This window comes from Triturus cristatus, chromosome 7 (genome assembly GCF_964204655.1).
Source record: "Triturus cristatus chromosome 7, aTriCri1.1, whole genome shotgun sequence".
Classification (NCBI taxonomy): Eukaryota; Metazoa; Chordata; class Amphibia; order Caudata; family Salamandridae; genus Triturus; species Triturus cristatus.
In genome coordinates this window covers 1,385,103,133-1,385,126,433 of record NC_140590.1, presented here as the reverse complement: position 1 = coordinate 1,385,126,433, position 23,301 = coordinate 1,385,103,133, and the positions used below count along the sequence as shown (strand labels likewise).

The 23,301-nt window shown below is 49.4% G+C and overlaps 1 protein-coding gene across 1 annotated transcript in view; it reads left to right on the top strand.

The window, feature by feature from the left end:
- Nucleotides 1-23,301, top strand: part of TOP1 (DNA topoisomerase I) — a 210,528-nt gene that overhangs the window by 111,614 nt on the left and 75,613 nt on the right. The window contains exon 12 of the mRNA XM_085619113.1: nucleotides 4,320-4,507. Within this exon, the coding sequence (XP_085475239.1) occupies nucleotides 4,320-4,507 (188 nt within the window). The remainder of the gene's footprint in view (nucleotides 1-4,319; nucleotides 4,508-23,301) is intronic.

Here is a 23,301-nt window from a genome sequence, read left to right as displayed (position 1 = left end):
TCTTTGAAAAAATCTTCCCCCAAGTTTAATTTTACACACTTCATTTCGGTAGCGAGGAGATGTATTTTGGAATAAACTGTTTACAGTTGACATTGTAAATAACAATGCCGTTTCTTTAAATGTTTTAAAAACAAAAACATAAACAAAAATAATGTCATGAGCAATGCCAATAGCTCTAACTTTAACAATGCCGAGACCATTGCATTGTAAATGCTTGTTACATTTTATGAACTGCCGTCCTTGTTCAAATCACCTGTAGTGGTGAGGTTTCTGTAAAGTTTGACTAGTTTATTTCAAAATCCTTTTCAGTGCCAAAGAGGGTCCTCCCTTTCCGCTTGTGCATGCCATTCAAACTCCTGCACAGTTGTCCTTTACGGCTCTCTACTCAAACTGTTTCTATTCACGGTGACATCTGCTCATCGCATGACTGAAATCCTTCCTGTCTTGGTGCAGACAACTTAGGCCACCTTTTATCCAGACAATGTTGTACTGGTGACCAAGGCACTTTTTAGGTCTCGGCTAGCGAAGGCTGCGCTTGCGCAGTCTCGCTCGCGAGAGATAATGACTTGGAGAAGAGGGGCTTGAACCCGCCCCTCTTCTCCCCTGTTCTCCATTGGCTGGCCTCTTGAATGCTGGCCAGCCATTGGAGAAGAGGTCCGTCACTCCGAACAGGCCCCGTCCTTTTCGGATTCAGGGGCGTGTTTTTTCCAACTTTTCTAATTATCTCCTCCAGCCAATGGCAAGAGGTGAGTAAAGAAAAACACGCCCCCGAATTCGAAACCGCCGCTGCCTTTCTCCGAGGCATTTCTGCTTCTCCGAGGCATTTCTGCTTCGCTTCGGAGAAAGGCGGCGGTGTTCATGGCTCTCGCCAGGTAAGTCAACGGTGCTTTCCATGTGTGTGTTAACAGCTCACTCGCTGCTTGCTCCTCTACCATTGCTCTCCTGGCGCGGGGGGGGTGCTGCTACTTGGGTTCAAATTCCATGTTCCCTTGTTGGCCAGATTGTGTGAGTTTAGTCAAATCAGTTTACTTCATTGCGTCTCATTTTCTGTGCTCGTCGCACGTGGGAGATTCTTCAAGTAATTCAGTTCAGCGTGTGCTATGTAAATAACTCGTAGGTATGACTTAATAGCCTTTAACGTTGCTCGATCTATGCTAGAATATTGGCCACATGTAGGTGGAGAATGACGGTTTACTTATAGAATCGTTGTTAGGACAGGGAGGTTATCACTCTGTGCGGTGATATAATCTAGCAGCACATTGAAACTTTTATATGTTCAATACATTTGTGTGACTTTTAGTCTTTTCCTTATTTTTCAAGTACTTTTGTTGTGCGATTTGCATGCCAGTACTTTCGATGGCTCGGCTGGTGCTTTGGCTTCTAAGGCCAAGCGGCAGCCATATGGATACCGGGTCGGAACTGGCTCAGTTCTCCCTATTAACGGCTACCGTGCCCTCTTCTAATCGGGCGATCGCCGCCCTTCCAAAACAGACTTCAGTGGGAGGGCCGAGTCTGAGGGAGGGAGGGAGGACCCCTTCGCGAAGCCGCCTCCCTGCGCTCCCGGGGCGAGGAATCCTACACAGTGGCAGAAGTGCGCCAGCGAAGCATTTGTTCGGTGTTGTGCATGTAGCGTTTGGCACCAAATGCAGTTGTGTATCCCCTCCTTTCATGGGATACCGAATGCCCAGCACAGGCTTCTCTCCATTTCCTTGTCTCTTCCCCGGGCGCACTGAAGGTATCACTAGAGCTGCCCGTGTTGTTTATGTTTAGACCACCGCGTGGTTTGTTTTGTAAACACGTCTTGTGATTTTTTTAAACTCCTACAAACTGTGGTGCTTTTAATAACGAAAGACGCCCACGTGTAGTCGTGGTGTTGCAGCAGCACATAGTTATGTGAACTGGAGCTGCTGACTCGAGCTCTGTTCTCGCTCAGAACAGAGTCTCTTTACACTGGAATTTTAAATCACAGCCACGGGTAAACTCTCGGGCATCTCACTGGCAATGAGTCTGTGTGTGACGTCTAAAAAACAAGATATCTATTCACACACAGGGGTTTCTTTGGCGTCTTTAATTGGACTATAGTGTCCTGCTGGAGTGTTTTTATTTCTTTTCTGCGCATTTAGTATTTCCCTGTTCGCCAGCAGTTGGCACTTTTTAACCTTCTTTTTTCCATTGTGCGTTTTCAAGTATTTCGCTAACGTCTAATCACCCCAAGCCGCCTATCAGAGCGTAACAAACACCAAGCCAACTCGCAGAGCGGTTGTCACACCGGCCAAAATAGTTTCATAGTTAAGTGTGTTACAGCTGCTTCCATCACTTGCTGTGATCAGACTCGGTAAAAATTGTTCCTTTACAGCTTCTAATCGTAGTTTTGTCTATATTTCTGGCCATTTTTTTTAATCGGCCTAGTTCCTTTATCCTCTGAACAGGTACCTGTGGATACTGATGCCCCAGTCTAATTGTACAGTATGGGAGACACTTCCGTAATTGCTATTATTGGCGTTATGACACCAGTTAAAGCACTTCAATTTTTATCTAGTGCATACATAATGCCTAGTGTTGTTTCTGCGCTTTACAGAGACTTAAATAATATTTGCGATTTTAGATTGACAGTTGTGCTCCCGATTTACCTTTACATTGATCATCACAGTTTGTATTTATATATGTGAGTGGAATATTGATACAGTATACGGTCAGAGTAACAGCGCATTGCAACAGTGCTGCATATTCTTGAGTAATGTAAACAAAACAAATGAATATGGACAGAATAACTGGAATAGACCGTAACGTACAAGGAGAGGTTCCGTGTTTATCAAGCATTGGTTGAGGCAGCATGGTTCGAATCAAGCTTTCCTCTTTAGTGTAGTCGCTTCGCTCAATATTTTAAAGCGGAGTTGGAAGTTTACCGCTCCTGCCCGGTCACCTCTCCTGCTCATGCCTAAACACCACTCCTGCCCCGTCGCCTCTCCTGCCCCGTCGCCTCTCCTGCCCCGTCGCCTCTCCTGTCCCGGCACTGCTCCTGCCCGTTCACTGCTTCTGTCTGGTTAGCACTCAGTGGCTCTGTGTGTGGGTGCAAATGCAATAGGTCTCGCATTTGAGAGTGATTAAGCTATTGACATTGTAAATAACAATGTTGTTTCTTTAAATGTTTTAAAAACATAAACAAAAATGTCATGAGCAATGCCAATAGCTCTAACTTTAACAATGCCGAGACCATTGCATTGTAAATGCTTGTTCCCCCAAGCTATTAATACTTTTCACGTTGGACAATCCATCACTCTTTCAGCGTTCTCCGCTCTGCCTAACTCCTTGAAAGAGGAGGAGAAACTTAATCAAATGGATCCTAAACAAAGCTTTGACTTTCTATATCAATTCCACCAAATACCATTGGGTGCTCAGTCAGCTTTTTGTACAGTTCTCTGGAGTAAAAGACAAGGCAGGGGAACTTGAAAAGGGACTGTCAAGTTCTATACTCCTGCAAAAACCTCTGCTTTGTACTGGCCAAGAAGCAGCCACTGTAGTAGTTATGGGGCCATTCCTCCAGGGCCAAGAATTCTACCACTCTGCTGGCACAGTGTGGTGTGTGTATGCAGCCCCATTTGTTATTTTCGGCAGGAAGAAAGTCTGCACAGAGCACACAACGTCATCTACCAGCATGCAGGAGTCATGCTGTTTTGGATCTTCAGATCCAGTGCACCTCTGTCTAATAGCATGCGGGAGCAGTGCTGTTTGGATCTTCCGGAACCAGTGTGGCACTTGGGGATATTCTAAAAGTGTTGAATTTTCAGTTGGTGTCCTCGGGAAAGAGTGTTCTTGAAGGTAAGCAGCTTTTTGTAACTATTTACAGTGATCCTTTTTTGGATATTTGTTTTTAATAAATTGGACATAAATAGCTGAATATAGTCTTGATAAGCTGTCAAAAGTAATTGAAAATGGCATTTGGAAAACACATTTTGTGTAGGTTTGTAAGTTTTTTAGGACAGTAATCTAGATAGATTCTCTTGGACACCTATGATTGCAGGTAAATTACTATTCTGGTTAACTTGATGTTAAAAATATGAGCTTTGGATACATTTCAGATGAGCAAAAATGGCTACACAAAGAGACTTTAGATAATTTAATTGTAACACTCCTAGTTTGTTTTGTTACTACGTGGATAGGTTAACTACATTTTAAAAAACTGTGTTCTAAGCAGAATTACCCTTTGGTTCTCCATAGCAATTGAGATGCCCTTTGTGAACCCACTATGAAGAATCTGCATGCCAATGTTCTGTAGACTAGATAGAAAATTTTAATTACTGCTTTATTTCTGCACCTAGAAAATCAAAGAAGAGAATGAGCGGCTACTTCAGGAGTATGGTTTCTGTATTATGGACAACCACAAGGAACGGATAGCAAATTTCCGCATTGAACCTCCAGGGTTGTTCCGAGGCAGAGGCAATCATCCTAAGATGGGCAAGCTGAAGAGACGGATACGACCAGAGGACATTATAATTAATTGCAGCAAGTAAGCCCAGTGATTTATCTTACTGTGAATGAGGTTAGAAGTTTTGGTTACCTATGTAGCACTGCTTTTTCAAGCACATCATTTCTGTGCATAGAAAGCGGAGCAGAATTAAGTTTTATATCATGCTACTGGACCACAACGTATTTATCTCCTTCTATAATACAGTAGTCCAGACAAATGATAACCTGTTATTTAAACACTGAAGTTAAAAATACATTGAAGTGATGGTCAAACATTGGATCAGCAGTGTCTGAGTTTTGTGTTGCGCTCAATGTGGAACTCTCTTCCTAATTTAACCGACTTCCTAAAATGAAAACTAGAATACTTCTTTATGTTCCATGCGAGCCCTTCATTGTTTGTGCACTTTCCGCATAGCTTTAGGTGGGGTAGGAGCAGTATTTTCACTCAACCTTTTCCCTGAACTTTAAAAGATTTCCTGTTTTAAAAAAGAATAGTTTTGCAGGTTAGTCGATGTTTTCTGTGAAATGTCATTGGTGATGGTCTCTAAAGCTGTAATGTGGTTATTGCGACATGTGCACATTGAATTTTTTATGTTTAGTACCTGTGCGACCGCTGCAAGACAAATGTGAGTGTGTGGGTTTCCCTTTGACCACAGTACCACAAATGATTTTCCTTTGTACTGCTAATGAAGGATATTTTGAGTACATTTGTGAAAGTAAGAATGTAGAAGCCGTGCTGCTGAATATATTTACAGAAGTTAGTTTATATATGCTGCTCAAATTGCAGACTGAATCGCCTAAGTTCTTCCAGAAGGGCTGGTAGTGGCTTTCAGGTTTAAAGTGTTGCATTTGGAGGTTTTTTCTATAGAGGTCTACTGTGAGAAGGTTGCATAACCTGGATCTGATTTTCAAAGTGTCATTAACATTGTGAGTTACATCAAGTTATGCATGGTATTTCCAACGAAACTGAACATCTTTGCTCACAATGAGAGGTCGCTACATTCAAATTTGGATCTTGGAGGCTGGGTGGCAGGCGGTTTCTTAAGATTGGCTTAAATGCAGAATACTGCATGACGTTGGAAAGTTGATGTTTCAGTAGACCACTGTAAGTTTGAGTTGAATGTTCACACTGATGGGGTATTTTGAGGGACATAAATTGACTGGGGCGGAAGTAAATAATATTTTTGCAGCGTGAATCTTTCTGGATTCACTATGCTGTGCATTATTCCGCGATCTTGTGGTTGGGTCCGGATTCGTAGTCTTTTCTTTGTTTTTTTTTTTTTTTTTTTTGTAGCCCAGGTGGGCGTCGACGTCCACCATTTGGTGCACCTCCCGTGACGTCGTCGTGCTTCCTGCGGAAGTCCCACCTTCGGGGCGCCATCTTCAGATTCTTTTTTCCGCCGTTGGGTCTGGATCGTCATCGGGAAGCTCCAGAAATTCACTCGGAGGAAGAAGGAAGAAAAGCGAGTTTCATCGATAGAATCAAGAGAAGACATCAGGAAATAGAACAGATTTCATCAGGAGCGCGAAGAAAGAGGACCAGCGAACCCTTTTCTTCGACAGCCTTGGAGAATGCACGCTCAGAGACCCTGAGCGAAATGGACAAGACGCCATTCAAGTTCTGCCCAAACTGCCACCACAAGTTCGCGCAGAAAGACCAGCATCCGGTCTGCAACCTCTGCCTACCGGTGGATCACCAGAGTATCGACTGCAACGCCTGCTCAGCCTTCGCGCCGAAGACACTCAGGGTGAGAGAGAGGCAGAGAAGAGCCAACGCCAACATGGATGGCAAAGGGAAACCCCCAACACTCTACGAGCTGGGCCTCGACACGGACGACGAGGACAACGTCGCCGAGACAGCCGAAAACTTCACGGTCGTAGAGACCGACAAGAAAAAAGAAGACGAGGTAAGAGAATCGTCGAGCGCAAATCAAAAAACACCTCAAACACGAGGGTGACTCGAGAAAAACTGAGTCAAGGTCCACGAAGGGAGCCTCGACGCCGAAAACTTCGACGTCCAAAGGGGGAACTTCGGACAAAAGGCCCAGCGGATCCTTACAAAAGGACTCCCTGGTGCAGAAAGACGCCGAAAGGCAAGGGTCGTCGAAATCATCCCATGAAACGGGCCGATCGACGCAGAAAGAACGTTCGACGTCGACGCAAGTTTCATCGAAAAGACCCGCGGTCGACGCCGAAAGCATCTCCGAAATGGAGAAAAAGAAGAGGCGGCTCGAGGCCGAAATGGAGAACATCCTTCAAAGGAAGAAGGAGTTCGACGCCAGGATGAAGGAATTCAAGATTCCAACGGTTTCATCGGCGGACGTCGTCGAGGTCGAAGACGAGTTCGACGCCGAAGGGCTGACAAGGGATCTCGAGGAAGAAGAGGAGCCCTATTATGAGGAAGAAGCCGAGGAAGAAGACCAACAGTCGTTCTTCGAATCGGCGGCATCTACCAGCAACGACGTCGAATGGCACGATCTCGACACCGAAAACCCGGAGGAGGCCGTGGACACGTACCCCTCGAGGCCTTCGCCACCCGACGACATCGGGGTGTACAATATGGTGGTGAAGAGCGCAGCAATGGCCTTCGGCGTCAAACTCGACGAGGAGAGGCCGGAAGCCGATTTTCTCGTCGAAACACTGCTCCCCATCCAGACTAGGAGTCAGTTCCTCCCCATGCTACAAAGCGTGATGAACCAGGGGAGAGAAGCCTTCAAGGAGCCTGCCACCTGCCGGTCGATCACGCCCAAGACAGAGAAGAAATATAAGCACTCCTCCCTGGACCCACCTTACATCAAGGGTAGCGTCACCGCAGACTCCATCATAGCCTCCACGGCCAGGAGAAGGGCCAACGTTCCAGCAACTTCGGGCCCACCTCCGGATAAAGAGAGCAGGAGGATCGACCTCACAGGCAGAAAGGTCGAGAGGAACGCCGCAATGCACTGGCGCATGGCGAATTCGAATGCACTCCTCAATAGACACCAATACCAACACTGGGATGAGATGGGGGAGCTACTAAAGCACCTCCCCGAAGAATACCGACAGAGAGCCTCTCACCTGGTGGATGAAGGCAAGAACATCGCCAACTCCTGTATAAAGACGGCGTTGGATGGGGCAGAGACTTCAGCAAGACTCATGGCCATAGGGGTCACAGAGAGGAGGCACGCATGGCTAAGAATCTCGGGATTCAAACCGGAAGTGCAGAACAACATCCTTGGCACCCCCTTCAACGGAGAGACACTGTTCGGAGCAACAGTGGACGAAAAGCTCACCCAGCTCAAGAAGGAAAACGAGACAGCGAGGTCCATGGGGGCCCTACAGCTGAGGGGAATGAGACGAGGAAATCCCTCGAGGAGACCCTACGGTAGGGGTGGAAGCCAACAGGGGACGTCGCACCAGGCGTTCCAACAAGGTCAGCAGGGCGAAGGTCACGGACAAAGTCAGCAGAAGCAAAGCTGGCAATATCAACCTCGGGGCCAGTCCTTTCGCGGGAGAGGGAACGGATGTGGCCAAAGGAGGAGAGGGGGCGATCAGCCCTCCTCCAAGTGACTCAGCACGCAAGAAGACGCCTACCCTCGTAAGGTCCCCAAGGGTGAGGCGCAAAAAAGTGTCATCAGGGGGAAGAGAAGATTCAAGAGCCTACGAGCATACGTCACCAGTAGGCGGAAGGCTGAGGTTCTACCTTCAGGAGTGGCGGCGTATAACCACAGACAAGTGGATACGGAACATCGTGCAGTACGGATACTGCGTAGACTTGGAGAAAAGACCTCCAAACAGGAAGCCGAAGGGAAGACAGAGATCGGCCCAAGAACTGGCAATACTCAGAGAAGAAACGCGGAAACTCCTACAAAAGGGAGCCATAGAGACAGTGCCGTTCAGGGAACGCAACAAAGGGGTCTACTCAAACTACTTCGTGGTTCCGAAGGTAGACGGAGACCTCAGACCCATACTGGACCTCCGTTACCTAAACAAGTTCATCAGAACGCAAAGGTTCAAAATGACTTCACTGCAGGAGGTACTGCCACAGATAAGAGAAGGGGACTTCATGGTCACCGTGGACCTCAAGGATGCCTACCTTCACATCCCAAGAAACAGAAGGCACAAGGGCCTTCTAAGATTCAACATCGAACAGGAACACTACCAGTTCACAACCCTGGCCTTCGGATTAAAATCAGCGCCAAGGGTCTTTACAAAATGCCTGTCGGCGGTAGCGGCACACCTACGAAAGCAGGGAATACACGTATACCCCTACTTGGACGACTGGCTGGTCAAGGCAAACTCACGCGAGAAGTGCGAGAGGCACGCAAAATGCGTAACAGACACCCTCACAAATCTGGGATTTTCCATCCACTGGGGAAAATCATCGCTGGAACCGGAACAGGTAAAGATTTTCCTGGGGGCAAAGATCAACTCCCTCAACAGTACAGTAGTGCCCAGCGACAGGAGGACAGATGCTCTACTGAAGGAGACGCAGCTCTACCAGAAGGGGCGAGTTCTGACAGTGAGGGCGGTGAGCAAGATGATGGGGATGATGGCGTCCTGTATCCAGCTGGTGCCGAATGTACGCCTGCACATGAGACCATTCCAGGAATGGCTGCAACAGCAATGGTCACAAGCAAACGGAAGTTGGGAGGATCTAGTGGTTGTTACGCACGCAGTGCAGGAGGAGATAACTTGGTGGAACAGAGACAACATAACAACGGGGAGAAGCCTGACACCACCAAGCCCAACAATGACCATTACCACGGACGCATCGCAGAAGGGATGGGGAGCGCACATGGACAACCTCAGAGTGAGGGGTCTATGGGCTCCAGCAGACGCAGTCCGCCACATCAACTACCTCGAGTTGAAAACGATACTGTTAGCCCTGAAGGCATTCCAGAGACACCTGTTCGGCCAGAGGGTGTTGGTACAGACAGACAACACCACGGCGATGTTCTACATCAACAAACAAGGGGGGACACAGTCGTTTCCCCTCTCATCCCTAGCCCAGGAGATTTGGAGATGGGCCATACCTCTCAAGATAGATCTACTGGCAATTCACCTACCAGGGAAGGACAATGTGGAGGCAGACTGGCTGAGCAGACAGACCTCAGCATCGCACGAGTGGGAGCTCAATGGCCAGGAAACGGAGAAAATCTTCCAGAGATGGGGGACTCCCACAATAGACCTATTTGCAACACGCCACAATGCAAAATGCCAAAGCTTCGCGTCCAGGCAACCAGATCAGCAATCCAAGGGAAATGCCCTATGGATAAGCTGGTGGAGGACATTTGCCTACGCCTTTCCACCGATACCCCTGTTGCACAGAGTGCTCGACAAGTGCAGAACCAGCAACATGACTCTGATCCTGGTGGCTCCTCAGTGGGCGAGGCAGACATGGTTCTCACAGATTCAAGAAATGGCGCAAGGCAATCCGTACAGGTTCGAGAGGAGAAAAGACCTGCTCTCAATGCAAAACGGGGAGGTCCTGCACCCAGAGCCAGAGACACTCAACCTAGCAGCATGGCTCCTGAAGACCTAGAGTTCGCACACCTAAGGTTACCTCAGAGCACTATGCGAGTGCTACGGGAGGCAAGGAAACCTACTACAAGAAAGTGCTACAGCGCAAAGTGGAAGAGATTCACGGTGTGGTGCAGGAAAAAGGGCCTGCAAAACAGAATGACAAGAGACTCTACGGTGCTGAGGTACCTCACACACCTTCTAAAGAGTAACCTCTGCTCGAGCTCCCTAAGGGTACACCTAGCAGCGATCGTTGCCTACACCAGAGGTGAGAAGGGTGGAAGTTTCTTCACCTCGCAGGTGGTGAAGAGATTCATGGAGGGAGCCAAAAGAATGGCACCCCCGAAAAGGTTGCCGCCGCCGGCATGGAATTTAAACGTGGTTCTGACGGAGCTCATGAAGGCGCCGTTTGAACCCATTCACAAGGCCACTCTACAAATGTTGTCGATGAAAACTGCCTTTCTAGTGGCCATAACCTCACTCCGCAGGGTGAGCGAGCTTCAAGCACTAACGCTACAGGAGCCCTACATTCAAATTCACAGACAGGGTAGTCCTGAGGACGGACCCACACTTCATGCCCAAGGTAGTGTCGGCGTTCCACATGAATCAGAGTATCCAGATACCGAGTTTCTTCCAAAACCCGACTACAAACGCAGAAAAGGCCCTGCACACCCTCGATGCCAGAAGAGCGGTGATGCACTACATTGAAAGAACCAAGGAACTCAGGAAGTCTAAGCAGCTGTTTGTGTCCTTTGCTACTAGCTTCATGGGTAGACCAGTGACCAAGGGCACCATCGCTAGGTGGATTGCCCTCACTATTCAATTCTGTCACAAACAGGCTGGACAGGAGCTAACGGAGGGGCCCCAAGCTCACTCCACAAGGAAGAAGGGGGCCACAGTTGCCTTCCTGGCAAACACGCCCATCCAGGACATTTGTCTCGCAGCAACTTGGGCATCTGTGCACACGTTCACAAAGCACTACTGCGTGGACATTCAAATGAATAAGGAAGCACAGGTCGGACAGAAGGTGCTACAACACATTTTCAACGACCAGCGATCATCTTCCACCCAGCCACCACAAAAATAGGAAAACCGCTACAAAGTCTATGCACAGCATAGTGAATCCAGAAAGATTCACGCTGCAAAACGAAAAGTTTCTTACCTGTCGGTGTAGTTTTGCAGCTTGAAGATCTTTCTGGATTCACTAGCGAACCCACCCACCTCCGCCAGGAAGATGAGGCTGGAGGAAGAGGGGGTGAAATGGATAGGATCAAAGAAGTGGAAACGTACAGAAATATGGACAAAAGGATTAATCAATCGCCTAGGGTTAAAAAAAAAAAAAAAAAAAACAGGGAAAAAAGAACCCGAAGATGGCGCCCCGAAGGTGGGACTTCCGCAGGAAGCACGACGATGTCACGGGAGGTGCACCAAATGGTGGACGTCGACGCCCACCTGGGCTACAAAAAAAAAAAACAAAGAAAAGACTACGAATCCGGACCCAACCACAAGATCGCGGAATAATGCACAGCATAGTGAATCCAGAAAGATCTTCAAGCTGCAAAACTACACCGACAGGTAAGAAACTTTTCGTTACATTGTTTGGTCTTTGATTGGCACTCCCAACTAGTTTATCTCCAAGCATTTTTCTTTGAGTCGGCGAGTACTTATCTGTATGGAAGTGTTGAGAGGGATGCGAAAGGGTGAGCATCTGATAAACGGGCTGCTGGGTTTTCCTTAAACCACCTTGCCTCCACTTCCTCAGTTCCCCATCCCTTAGATTTGTTTTGGAGTCTGAGTTTGAGAGTTCGATGTGCTTTGATGGAGGACCTGCAGTTTTTCTGATCATCATGAGCTAGGTGTAAATTGGTTTCTGCTCAGTTAAAGCATCCATTGTACTGCAGCGTGAATCTTTCTGGATTCACTATGCTGTGCATTATTCCGCCATCTAGTGGTTGGGTCCGGAATTGTAGTCTGTTTTTTTTTTTTTTGTCGTGGCCCAGGTGGGCATCGACCTCCCACCATTTGGTGTCCTTCGTGATGTTGACGTGCTTCCTCCGGAAGCTCCCACCTTGGTCGCCATCTTCAGATTCTTTTTTCCACCGTTGGGTCTGGATCGTTACCGAAGAGTTCGGAAGAGGAATCAAAGAAAAGAGAAGAAAATCGACGAAAATCAAAAGTTTGAGCTACCCCAGACTTCAGGTCAGGTAACCGGGACGACGAGGGAGAAGGTTTCAACCTCTGTTTCGATCTCGACGTTCAACAGAGAATGCGCTCGCTTGAGCGCTGGAATGGACAAAACACCTTTCAAGTTTTGCACCAATTGCCACCACAAATACGCCCAGAAGGACCAGCATTCAGTCTGCAACCTCTACCTGCCGCTCGACCACAACAGCGAGGACTGCAACGCGTGCTTGGCGTTCACACCCAAGACTCTCAGAGTAGGAGAGGCAGAGAAGGGCAAACCACACCATGCAGGGGCCACCTCAATCGCTCCGAGACTTGGGACTCCGGCGGTGGAGAGGAAGACAACCTCGCCGAAGAACCAGAGGACTGCACGGTCTAGGTCCATAAGAAAACGTCGAAGGAGGTAAGGGAGTAGTCTACCCCTAGACACTCGAACGACACTCGAAAGGGTGAAGCTAAAGCCCAGAGCGACACTCGTAAGAGTGAAGCAAAGTCCTCGAAGGGAGCATTGCCGCCGAAACACTCGACGAAGTCAACAGCAACCAAGGACAGTCAGCCGAGCAGATCCTTCGAAAAGGACTCCCAATCGGTGAAAGCCCTCGAAAAACCTAGATCCTCGAAGGTTGCCCCTGAAATGAACACCTCAGCGCCAAGAAAAGGGCCTACATCGACTGCCTCGAAGCGAGGCACTACAACCCTCGACGCCGAACATGCCGCCGAGAGGGAGAGGAAGAAGAGAAGGCTCGAAGCCGAAAAGGCGAGCATCCTGCAATGGAAAATGTACTTCGACAAGATGGGCCAATACACCACCCGGCCGAAACCCGTGCTTTAAGTCAGACTAGGACGCCGAACCGGTCGAGGAACAGGAGGACGAAGTCTATTATTTCGAGGGCGAAAGCAACGAGGATCAGAAATCCCACCGGGACTCTACGTCCTCGGGGGGAGGGGGGGGGGGCATAAGACTTCGAATGGCAGGATCTTGACAGAAGAAGGGGTAGGCACTTACCCTTCGAGGCCCTTGCCGCCAAATGACATAGGGATCTACAATATGGTCGTCCAAAAGGCTGCACAGACGTATGGAGTGAAAATGGAAGAGGAGAAGCCCAAGGCATGTTTTCTCCTGGAAACTCTACAGCCCCAACAAACTAGGAGCCAGTTCCTGCCCATGGTCCCTAGTGTGCTGGATCAAGGAAGAGAGGCCTTTAAGGAACCAGCAGTATTGAAGGCTGTGACTCCAAGAATGGAGAAGTATAAACATTCATCTAAGGACCCTGCATACATCCAAGGGTCAGTACCAGCCGACTCCATAATTGCAGCAACGGCTAGGAAGAGGGCCAATGTGCCCACTAATGCCGGACCACCTCCAGACAAGGAGAGTAGAAGGATGGATCTCACAGGGAGAAAGGTGGAGGGAAATGCATCAATCCATTGGCGCATCGCACACTCAAACGCCCTGAACAGGCACGCATACCAGCACTGGGAGGAAGTGGGGCAACTCCTTAAGCATTTACCAGACCAGTACCAACAAAGAGCGGCTCACCTGGTAGAAGAGGGCAAAAGCATGGCGAACACATGCTTAAAATCTGCCTTGGATGCTGCAGAGACGTCCAGCAGACTAATGATAGGAGTGACCGAGAGAAGACCCACATGGCTCAGAATTTCTGGATTCAAGCCAGTGGTGCAAAGCAACATCCTGAACACAACTTTTAACAGAGAGGAACTGTTTCGCACCAGTTGATGACCAGTTAACGCAGCTCAAGAAGGACGAGACAGCAAGGTCCATGGGTGCGCTGAAGGTCAGGGGGATGAGAAGGGGTACACCCACAAGAAGACCAGGTGGTGGGGGGGACAGCGTGCCTACCACATCGCACCAAACGTTTCAACCAGGCTACCAAGGGAACAACCAAGGCCAACAGCAGCAGGGACAGCAGCAGCAGAACTGGTAGTACCAGCCACCGAGCCAGTCCTTTCGAGGGCGCGCAAACGGATGAGAACAGACACGAAGAGGAGGCCAACAACCTCCCTCCAAGTGACTTCGCCATGAAGCCAACCCCCACCCTAGCAACACCACGGGGTGGGCGCAAAGACTTAAGAAAAAGCGGCAACCGGACGTTCCACGACAAATAGTACCTCGAACACACAACACCAGTAGGGGGCAGAATAAGAAACTTAATCCAGGAGTGGAGGAAGGTCACAACAGACAAATGGATACTTGACATCATACAATACGGATACTGTATAGAGCTAGAGAAACAACCTCCAAACAGAAAACCAAGAAGCAAGGTACACTCAGCAAAGGAAGTCTCGCTCTTGCGACTAGAGGTGCAAGAACTGCTCAGCAAGGAGGTGATGGAGATAGTGCCAGGCAACCAGAGGAACAAAGGGGTCCACTCAACTTGCTTCCTCGTGCCAAAGGTGGACGAAACACTAAGACCTATCCTAGATCAGAGGTTCTTGAACAATTTCATAAAAACCACTAATACCACTAATACAACAAGGGGATTACATGGCAACTATAGATTTAAAGGATGCGTACTTACACATCCCCATCAACCACAAGCACAAATGTCTACTAAGGTTTGTCCTCAACCAAAGTCACTACCAGTTCACAGTACTGGCAATCGGACTCAAATACGCACCAAAGGTGTTTACAAAATGCCTAGCCGCTGTTGCAGCGCACCTACGACGGCAAGGAATACACGTTTACCCCTACCTCGACGACTGGCTCGTACAGGCAAGTTCATACAGCCAATGCAACCAACACATCCAGCAGGTCATACTAACACTGACGCAACTGGGTTTCTCAATCCATTGGGAAAAATAGTCAATGGAACCGGAGCAAATCAAGATTCTTAGGGGCAGAGATCAACACCATACAGGCCAAAGTGTTCCCCAGCAGGAAGAGAACATTGGCAATACTGAAGGAAACGCGTTATTACCGCAAGGGGCAAGTTCTGACAGTGAGGACGGTGAGCAAGCTGATGGGAATGATAGCGTCATGCATTCACCTAGTGCAAAGTATTAGACTACACATGAGACCATTCCAGGAATGGATACAGCAGCAAAGGCCACAGGCAACGGGGAGTTGGGAATATCTAGTAGTTGTCACACACGCAGTGCATCAAGAAATAGCGTGGTGGAACAAAGAACACATATCACAGGGGAAACCATTCACACAACCAACTCCAACAGTGACCATCACAACTGACGCCTCCCAGCTGGGGTGGGGCACGCAGATGAACAAGCTGAAGGTGAGGGGTCTATGGTCGCAGCAGGATGCGGTCAAGCACATCAACTACCTGGAACTAAAGACCGTGTTCCTAGCCTTAAAAGCCTTCCAGAAGGAGCTGTACGGAAACAGGGTGTTGATCCAAACAGACAACACCACGACCATGTTCTACATTAACAAACAAGGAGGAACACCATCAGTAGCACTATCCGAGCTAGCACAGGAAATATGGATATGGGCCATTCCACTAATAGACCTACTAGCAATACATCTCCCGGGGAAGGACGATGTGGAAGCAGACACTCAGCAGGCAGACGTCAGCATCCCACGGATGGGAGATCAACCAACAGGAAATAGAGTATCCTGAAAGTGGGGTACACCGCAAATAGACCTATTTGCCACACACCAAAATGCCAACACTTCGCATCCAGACAACCAGACCATCGGTCACAAGAGAATGCGCTATGGATAAGTTGGTCAAAGACATTTGCATACGCTTTCCTCCCCCCCCCCCCCCCCCCCCCCCGATACCACTGATACGCAGGGTACTCAGCAAATGCAGGATCAGCAACCTGTCGCTAATACTAATAGCACCTCAGTGGGCCAGACAGTCATGGTTTTGCAGCGTGAATCTTTCTGGATTCACTATGCTGTGCATTATTCCGCGATCTTGTGGTTGGGTCCGGATTCGTAGTCTTTTCTTTGTTTTTTTTTTTTTTTTTTTTTCGTAGCCCAGGTGGGCGTCGACGTACACCATTTGGTGCACCTCCCGTGACGTCGTCGTGCTTCCTGCGGAAGTCCCACCTTTGGGGCGCCATCTTCAGATTCTTTTTTCCGCCGTTGGGTCTGGATCGTCATCGGGAAGCTCCAGAATTACACTCGAAGGAAGAAAAGCGAGTTTCGTCGATAGAAACACTAGAAGATATCAGGAAAGGAAAAGATTTCATCAGGAGCGCGAAGAAAGGAGGACCAGCGCCCTTTTTCTTCGACGGCCTTGGAGAATGCACGCTCAGAGACCCTGAGCGCAATGGACAAGACGCCATTCAAGTTCTGCCCAAACTGCCACCACAAGTTCGCGCAGAAAGACCAGCATCCGGTCTGCAACCTCTGCCTACCGGTCGATCACCAGAGTATCGACTGCAACGCCTGCTCAGCCTTCGCGCCGAAGACACTCGGGGTGAGAGAGCGGCAGAGAAGGGCCAACGCCAGCATGGATGGCAAGGGGAAGCCCCCGACGCTCTGGGCCTCTCCTCGGACGACGAGGACAACGACGCCGAGACAGCCGAAAACTTCACGGTCGTAGAGACCGACAAGGAAAAAGAAGACTAGGTAAGAGAATCGTCGAGCGCAAAACAGAAAATACCTCGACAACACGAGGGTGACTCGAGAAAATCTGAGTCAAAGTCCACGAAGGGAGCCCCGGCGCCGAAAAATTCGACGTCCAAAGGGGGAACCACGGACAAGAGGCCGAGCGGATCCTTAGATAAGGACTCCCTGGTGCCGAAAGACGCCGAAAGGCAAGGGTCGTCGAAAGCATCCCATGAAACGGGCCGATCGACGCAGAAAGAACGTTCGACGTCGACGCAAGTTTCATCGAAAAGACCCGCGGTCGACGCCGAAAGCATCTCCGAGATGGAGAAAAAGAAGAGGCGGCTCGAGGCCGAAATGGAGAACATCCTTCAAAGAAAGGAGTTCGACGCCAGAATGAAGGAATTCAAGATTCCAACGGTTTCAACAGCGGACGTCGGTGAGGTCGAAGACGAGTTCGATGCCGAAGGGCTGACAAGAGAACTCGAAGAGGAAGAAGAGCCCTATTATGAGGGAGAAGCCGAGGAAGAAGACCAACGAATGGCACGACGTCGAATGGCACGATCTCGACACCGAAAACCCGGAGGAGCCCGTGGACACGTACCCTTCGAGGCCTTCGCCACCCGACGACATCGGGGTCTACAATATGGTGGTCAGGAGCGCAGCAATGGCCTTCGGCGTCAAACTCGACGAGGAGAAACCGAAAGCCGATTTTTCTCGTCGAGACACTGCTCCCCATCCAGACAAGGAGCCAGTTCCTCCCCATGCTACAAAGCGTGATGAATCAGGGGAGAGAAGCCTTCAAGGAACCTGCGACCTGCCGGTCGATCACGCCCAGGACAGAGAAGAAATATAAGCACTCCTCCCTGGACCCCCCTTACATCAAGGGTAGCGTGACCGCGGACTCCATCATAGCCTCCACGGCCAGGAGAAGGGCCAACGTACCAGCAACTTCGGGCCCACCCCCGGATAAGGAGAGCAGGAGGATTGACCTCACAGGAAGAAAGGTCGAGAGGAACGCCGCAATGCACTGGCGCATGGCGAATTCAAATGCACTCCTCAATAGACACCAATACCAGCACTGGGATGAGATGGGGGAGTTAGTAAAGCACCTCCCCGAAGAATACCGGCAGAGAGCCTCTCACCTGATAGATGAAGGCAAAAACATCGCCAACTCCTGTATAAAGACGGCGTTGGATGGGGCAGAGACTTCAGCAAGACTCATGGCCATAGGGGTCACAGAGAGGAGGCATGCATGGCTAAGAATCTCGGGATTCAAACCGGAAGTGCAGAACAACATCCTTGGCACCCCCTTCAATGGAGAGACACTGTTCGGAGCAACAGTGGACGACAAGCTCACCCAGCTGAAAAAAGAAAACGAGACGGCGAGGTCCATGGGGGCCCTACAGCTGAGGGGAATGAGGCGAGGAAATCCCTCGAAGACCCTACGGTAGGGGAGGAAGCCAGCAGGGGACGTCGCACCAGGCGTTCCAACAAAGTCAGCAGGGTGAAGGTCGAGGACAAGGTCAGCAGAAGCAAAACTGGCAATATCAACCTCGGGGCCAGTCCTTTCGCGGGAGAGGGAACGGACGTGGCCAAAGGAGGAGAGGGGGCGAACAGCCCTCGACGAAGTGACTCAGCACGCAAGAGGACGCCTACCCTCGTCAGGACCCCAAGGGTGAGGCGCAAAAAAGTGTCATCAGGGGGAAGAGAAAATTCAAGAGCCTACGAGCATACGACACCAGTAGGCGGAAGACTGAGGTTCTACCTTCAGGAGTGGCGGCGTATAACCACAGACAAGTGGATACGGAACGTTGTGCAGTACGGGTACTGCGTAGATTTGGAGAAAAGACCTCCAAACAGGAAACCAAGGGGAAGACTGAGATCGGCCCAAGAACTGGCAATACTCAGAGAAGAAACGCGGAAACTCCTGCAAAAGGGAGCCATAGAGACAGTGCCGTTCAGAGAACGCAACAAAGGGGTCTACTCAAACTACTTCGTGGTTCCGAAGGTAGACGGAGACCTCAGACCCATACTAGACCTCCGTTACCTAAACAAGTTCATCAGAACGCAAAGGTTCAAAATGACTTCACTGCAGGAGGTTCTGCCACAGATAAGAGAAGGGGACTTCATGGTCACCGTGGACCTCAAGGATGCCTATCTTCACATCCCAATAAACAGAAGGCACAAGGGCCTTCTAAGATTCAACATCGAACAAGAACACTACCAGTTCACGACCCTGGCCTTCGGATTAAAATCAGCACCAAGGGTCTTTACAAAATGCCTGTCGGCGGTAGCGGAGCACCTACGAAGGCAGGGAATACATGTCTACCCCTACTTGGACGACTGGCTGGTCAAGGCAAACTCACGCGGAAAGTGCGAGAGGCACGCAAAACGCGTAACAGACACCCTCACAAATCTGGGATTCTCGATCCACTGGGGAAAATCATCGATGGAACCGGAGCAGGTGAAGATTTTCCTGGGGGCAAAGATCAACTCCCGCAACAGTACAGTAGTGCCCAGCGAGAGGAGGACAGAGGCTCTACTGAAGGAGGCGAAGCTCTACCAGAAGGGGCGAGCTCTGACAGTGAGGGCTGTGAGCAAGATGATGGGGATGATGGCGTCCTGTATCCAGCTGGTGCCGAATGTACGCCTGCACATGAGACCATTCCAGGAATGGCTACAACAACAATGGTCACAAGCAAACGGAAGTTGGGAGGATCTAGTGGTTGTTACGCACGCAGTGCAGGAGGAGATAACTTGGTGGAACAGAGACAACATAACAGCAGGGAGAAGCCTGACACCACCAATCCCAACAGTGACCATTACCACGGACGCATCACAGAAGGGATGGGGAGCGCACATGGACAACCTCAGAGTGAGGGGTCTATGGGCCCCAGCAGATGCGGTCCGCCATATCAACTACCTCGAGTTGAAAACAATCCTGCTAGCCCTGAAGGCATTCCAGAGGCACCTGTTCAACAAGAGGGTGTTGGTCCAAACAGACAACACCACGGCGATGTTCTACATCAACAAACAAGGGGGGACACAGTCGTTCCCGCTCTCATCCCTAGCTCAGGAGATTTGGAGATGGGCCATACCCCTCAGTATAGATCTGCTGGCAATTCACCTACCGGGGAAGGACAATGTGGAGGCAGACTGGCTAAGCAGGCAGACCTCAGCATCACACGAGTGGGAGCTCAATGGCCAGGAAACGGAGAAACTCTTCCGGAGATGGGGGACTCCCACAATAGACCTTTTTGCAACACGCCACAATGCAAAATGCCAAAGCTTCGCGTCCAGGCAACCAGATCAGCAATCCAAGGGAAATGCCCTATGGATAAGCTGGTCGAGGACATTTGCCTACGCCTTTCCACCGATACCCCTGTTGCACAGAGTGCTCGACAAGTGCAGAACCAGCAACATGACCCTGATCCTGGTGGCTCCGCAGTGGGCGAGGCAGACATGGTTCTCACAAATTCAGTAAATGGCACAAGGCGACCCATACAGGTTCGAGAGGAGGAAGGACCTGCTCTCAATGCAAAACGGAGAGGTCCTGCACCCAGAGCCAGAGACCCTCAACCTGGCGGCATGGCTCCTGAAGACCTAGAGTTCGCACACCTAAGATTGCCGCCGAGCACGATGCGAGTGCTACGGGAGGCGAGGAAACCAACTACACGAAAATGCTACAGCGCAAAATGGAAGAGGTTCACTGTGTGGTGCAGGAAAAAGGGCCTGCAAAACAGAATGACAAGAGACTCAACAGTACTGAGGTACCTCACACACCTTCTAAAGAGTAACCTCTGCTCGAGCTCACTAAGGGTACACCTAGCGGCCATCGTGGCCTACACCAGAGGTGAAAAAGGTGGAAGTTTCTTCAGCTCGCAGGTAGTGAGGAGATTCATGGAAGGAGCCAAAAGGATGGCCCCCCCGAGAAGGTTGCCGCCGACGGCATGGAATCTGAATGTGGTCCTGACGGAGCTCATGAAGGCACCGTTTGAACCCATTCACAAGGCCACACTGCAGATGTTGACTATGAAAACAGCCTTTCTGGTGGCCATAACCTCACTACGCAGGGTGAGCGAGCTTCAAGCACTAACGCTGCAGGAACCCTACATTCAGATTCACAAAGATAGAATAGTCCTGAGAACGGACCCACACTTCATGCCCAAGGTAGTGTCGGCGTTCCACATAAATCAGACTATCCAGATACCAAGTTTCTTCCAAAACCCGACTACAAACGCAGAAAAGGCACTGCACACCCTTGATGCCAGAAGAGCGGTGATGCACTACATTGAGAGAACCAAAGAACTCAGGAAGTCGAAACAGCTGTTTGTGTCCTACTAGCTTCATGGGTAGACCAGTGACTAAGGGCACCATCGCAAGGTGGATTGCCCTCACTATTCAATTCTGCCACAAACAGGCTGGACAGGAGCTAGCGGAGGGGCCGCAGGCTCACTCCACAAGGAAGAAAGGGGCCACCGTGGCCTTCCTGGCGAACACGCCCATCCAGGACATATGCCTCGCGGCAACTTGGGCATCTGTGCACACGTTCACGAAACACTACTGCGTGGACATTCAGATGAACAAGGAAGCACAGGTTGGACAGAAGGTGCTTCAGCACATTTTCAACGACCAACGCTCATCTACCACCCAGCCGCCACAGAACTAGGAAAACCGCTACAAAATCGATGCACAGCATAGTGAATCCAGAAAGATTCACGCTGCAAAACGAATAGTTTCTTACCTGTCGGTGTAGTTTTGCAGCTTGAAGATCTTTCTGGATTCACTAGCGAACCCACCCACCTCCGCCAGGAAGATGAGGCTGGAGGAAGAGGGGGTAAAATGGAAAAGATCAAAGAAATACAAACATACAGATAAAGGGACAAGAAGGATTAATCAATCGCCTAGGGTTAAAAAAAAAAAAAAAAAAAGAGGAAAGGAAAAAAGAACCCGAAGATGGCGCCCCAAAGGTGGGACTTCCGCAGGAAGCACGACGACGTCACGGGAGGTGCACCAAATGGTGTACGTCGACGCCCACCTGGGCTACGAAAAAAAAACAAAAAAAAACCAAAGAAAATACTACGAATCCGGACCCAACCACAAGATCGCGGAATAATGCACAGCATAGTGAATCCAGAAAGATCTTCAAGCTGCAAAACTACACCGACAGGTAAGAAACTATTCGTTCTCACAAATAGTAGAGATGGCGCATGCACCAACAAACAGATTCCCAAAGAGAAGGGACCTGTTAACAATGCAGAACGGAAGGGTGCTACACCCAGAGCAAGAGAGCCTCAGCCTAGCGGCATGGCTCCTGAGCACCTAGAGTTTGCACACCTCAAACTCCCGGCGAGCACAATGGCAGTGCTCAGAGAAGCGAGAAGACCTACCACAAGGAAATGCTATGTAGCAAAATGGAAAAGATTCTCCGAATGGTGCATTAGGGAGAAACTGCAAAGGAAAATTACTAAGGAGTCAACCGTACTAAAATACTTCATCTGCTGCAAAGTAAACTAGTCTACACATCCCTAAGGGTACACTTTGCGGCGATAGTGGCTTACACAAGAGAAGAAACAGGGAAAAGCTTCTTCACCTCCCAAGTAGTAAAAAGATTTCTAGAAGGAGCAAAGAGAATCTCACTTCCAAACAGAATGCCAGCACCGGCATGGAACCTTAACGTAGTGCAAACTCAACTGATGAAGGCACCATTTGAGCAGATTCCTAAGGCTACACTGCACATGCTCACGCTAAAGACTGCTTTCTTAGTGGCTATCACATCTACGAAGGGTAAGTGAGTTGCAGGCGCTAACACTTCAAAAGCCCTACCTGCAGATACACAGTGATAGGATTGTAATAAGAACGGACCCACAATTCATGTCGAAGGTGGTGTCACGGTTCCACATCCACCAAACCATCCAAATACCTAGTTTTTTCCAAAAACCAACCACTAGCACAGAAAGGGCGCTGCACACACTGGACGCCAGAAGGGCTGTGATGCACTATATAGAAAGGACAAAGGAGTGCAGAAAGACAAAGCAACTCTGTCTCCTTCGCCAGCAGTTTTTTGGGACGACCAGTCACTAAAAATACCATTGCACGATGGATTGCACAAACCATACAACTATGCCACGAACAAGCAAGGCAACTGTTACAAGAAGCAGCTCATGCTCACTCAACGAAGAAAGGAGCAACAATTGCGTTTCTAGCTAACGCACCAATTCAAGACATTTGCCAAGCTGCAACATGGTCTAGTGCACACGTTCACTAAGCACTACTGTGTAGATATCGAATTGAACAAAGAAGCGCAAGTGGGATAGAAGGTCTTACAACAGCTATTCAGTAACCAGTGCTCAACTTCCACCCAGCCACCACAATAAGGAAAAACCACTACAAAGTCTATGCAAAGCATAGTGCATCCAGAATGATTCACGCTGCAAAACGTATAGTTTATTACCTGTCGGTGTAGTTTTGCAGCTTGAAGACTTTCTGGATTCACTAGCAAACCCACACTCCTACACCAGAAAGATGAGACCGGTGGAAAGGGATTAAAAGACTTTAAAAAGCAAGAGGAAAAACTGGAATAACACAAGACAGGAAAAAAAGAATCC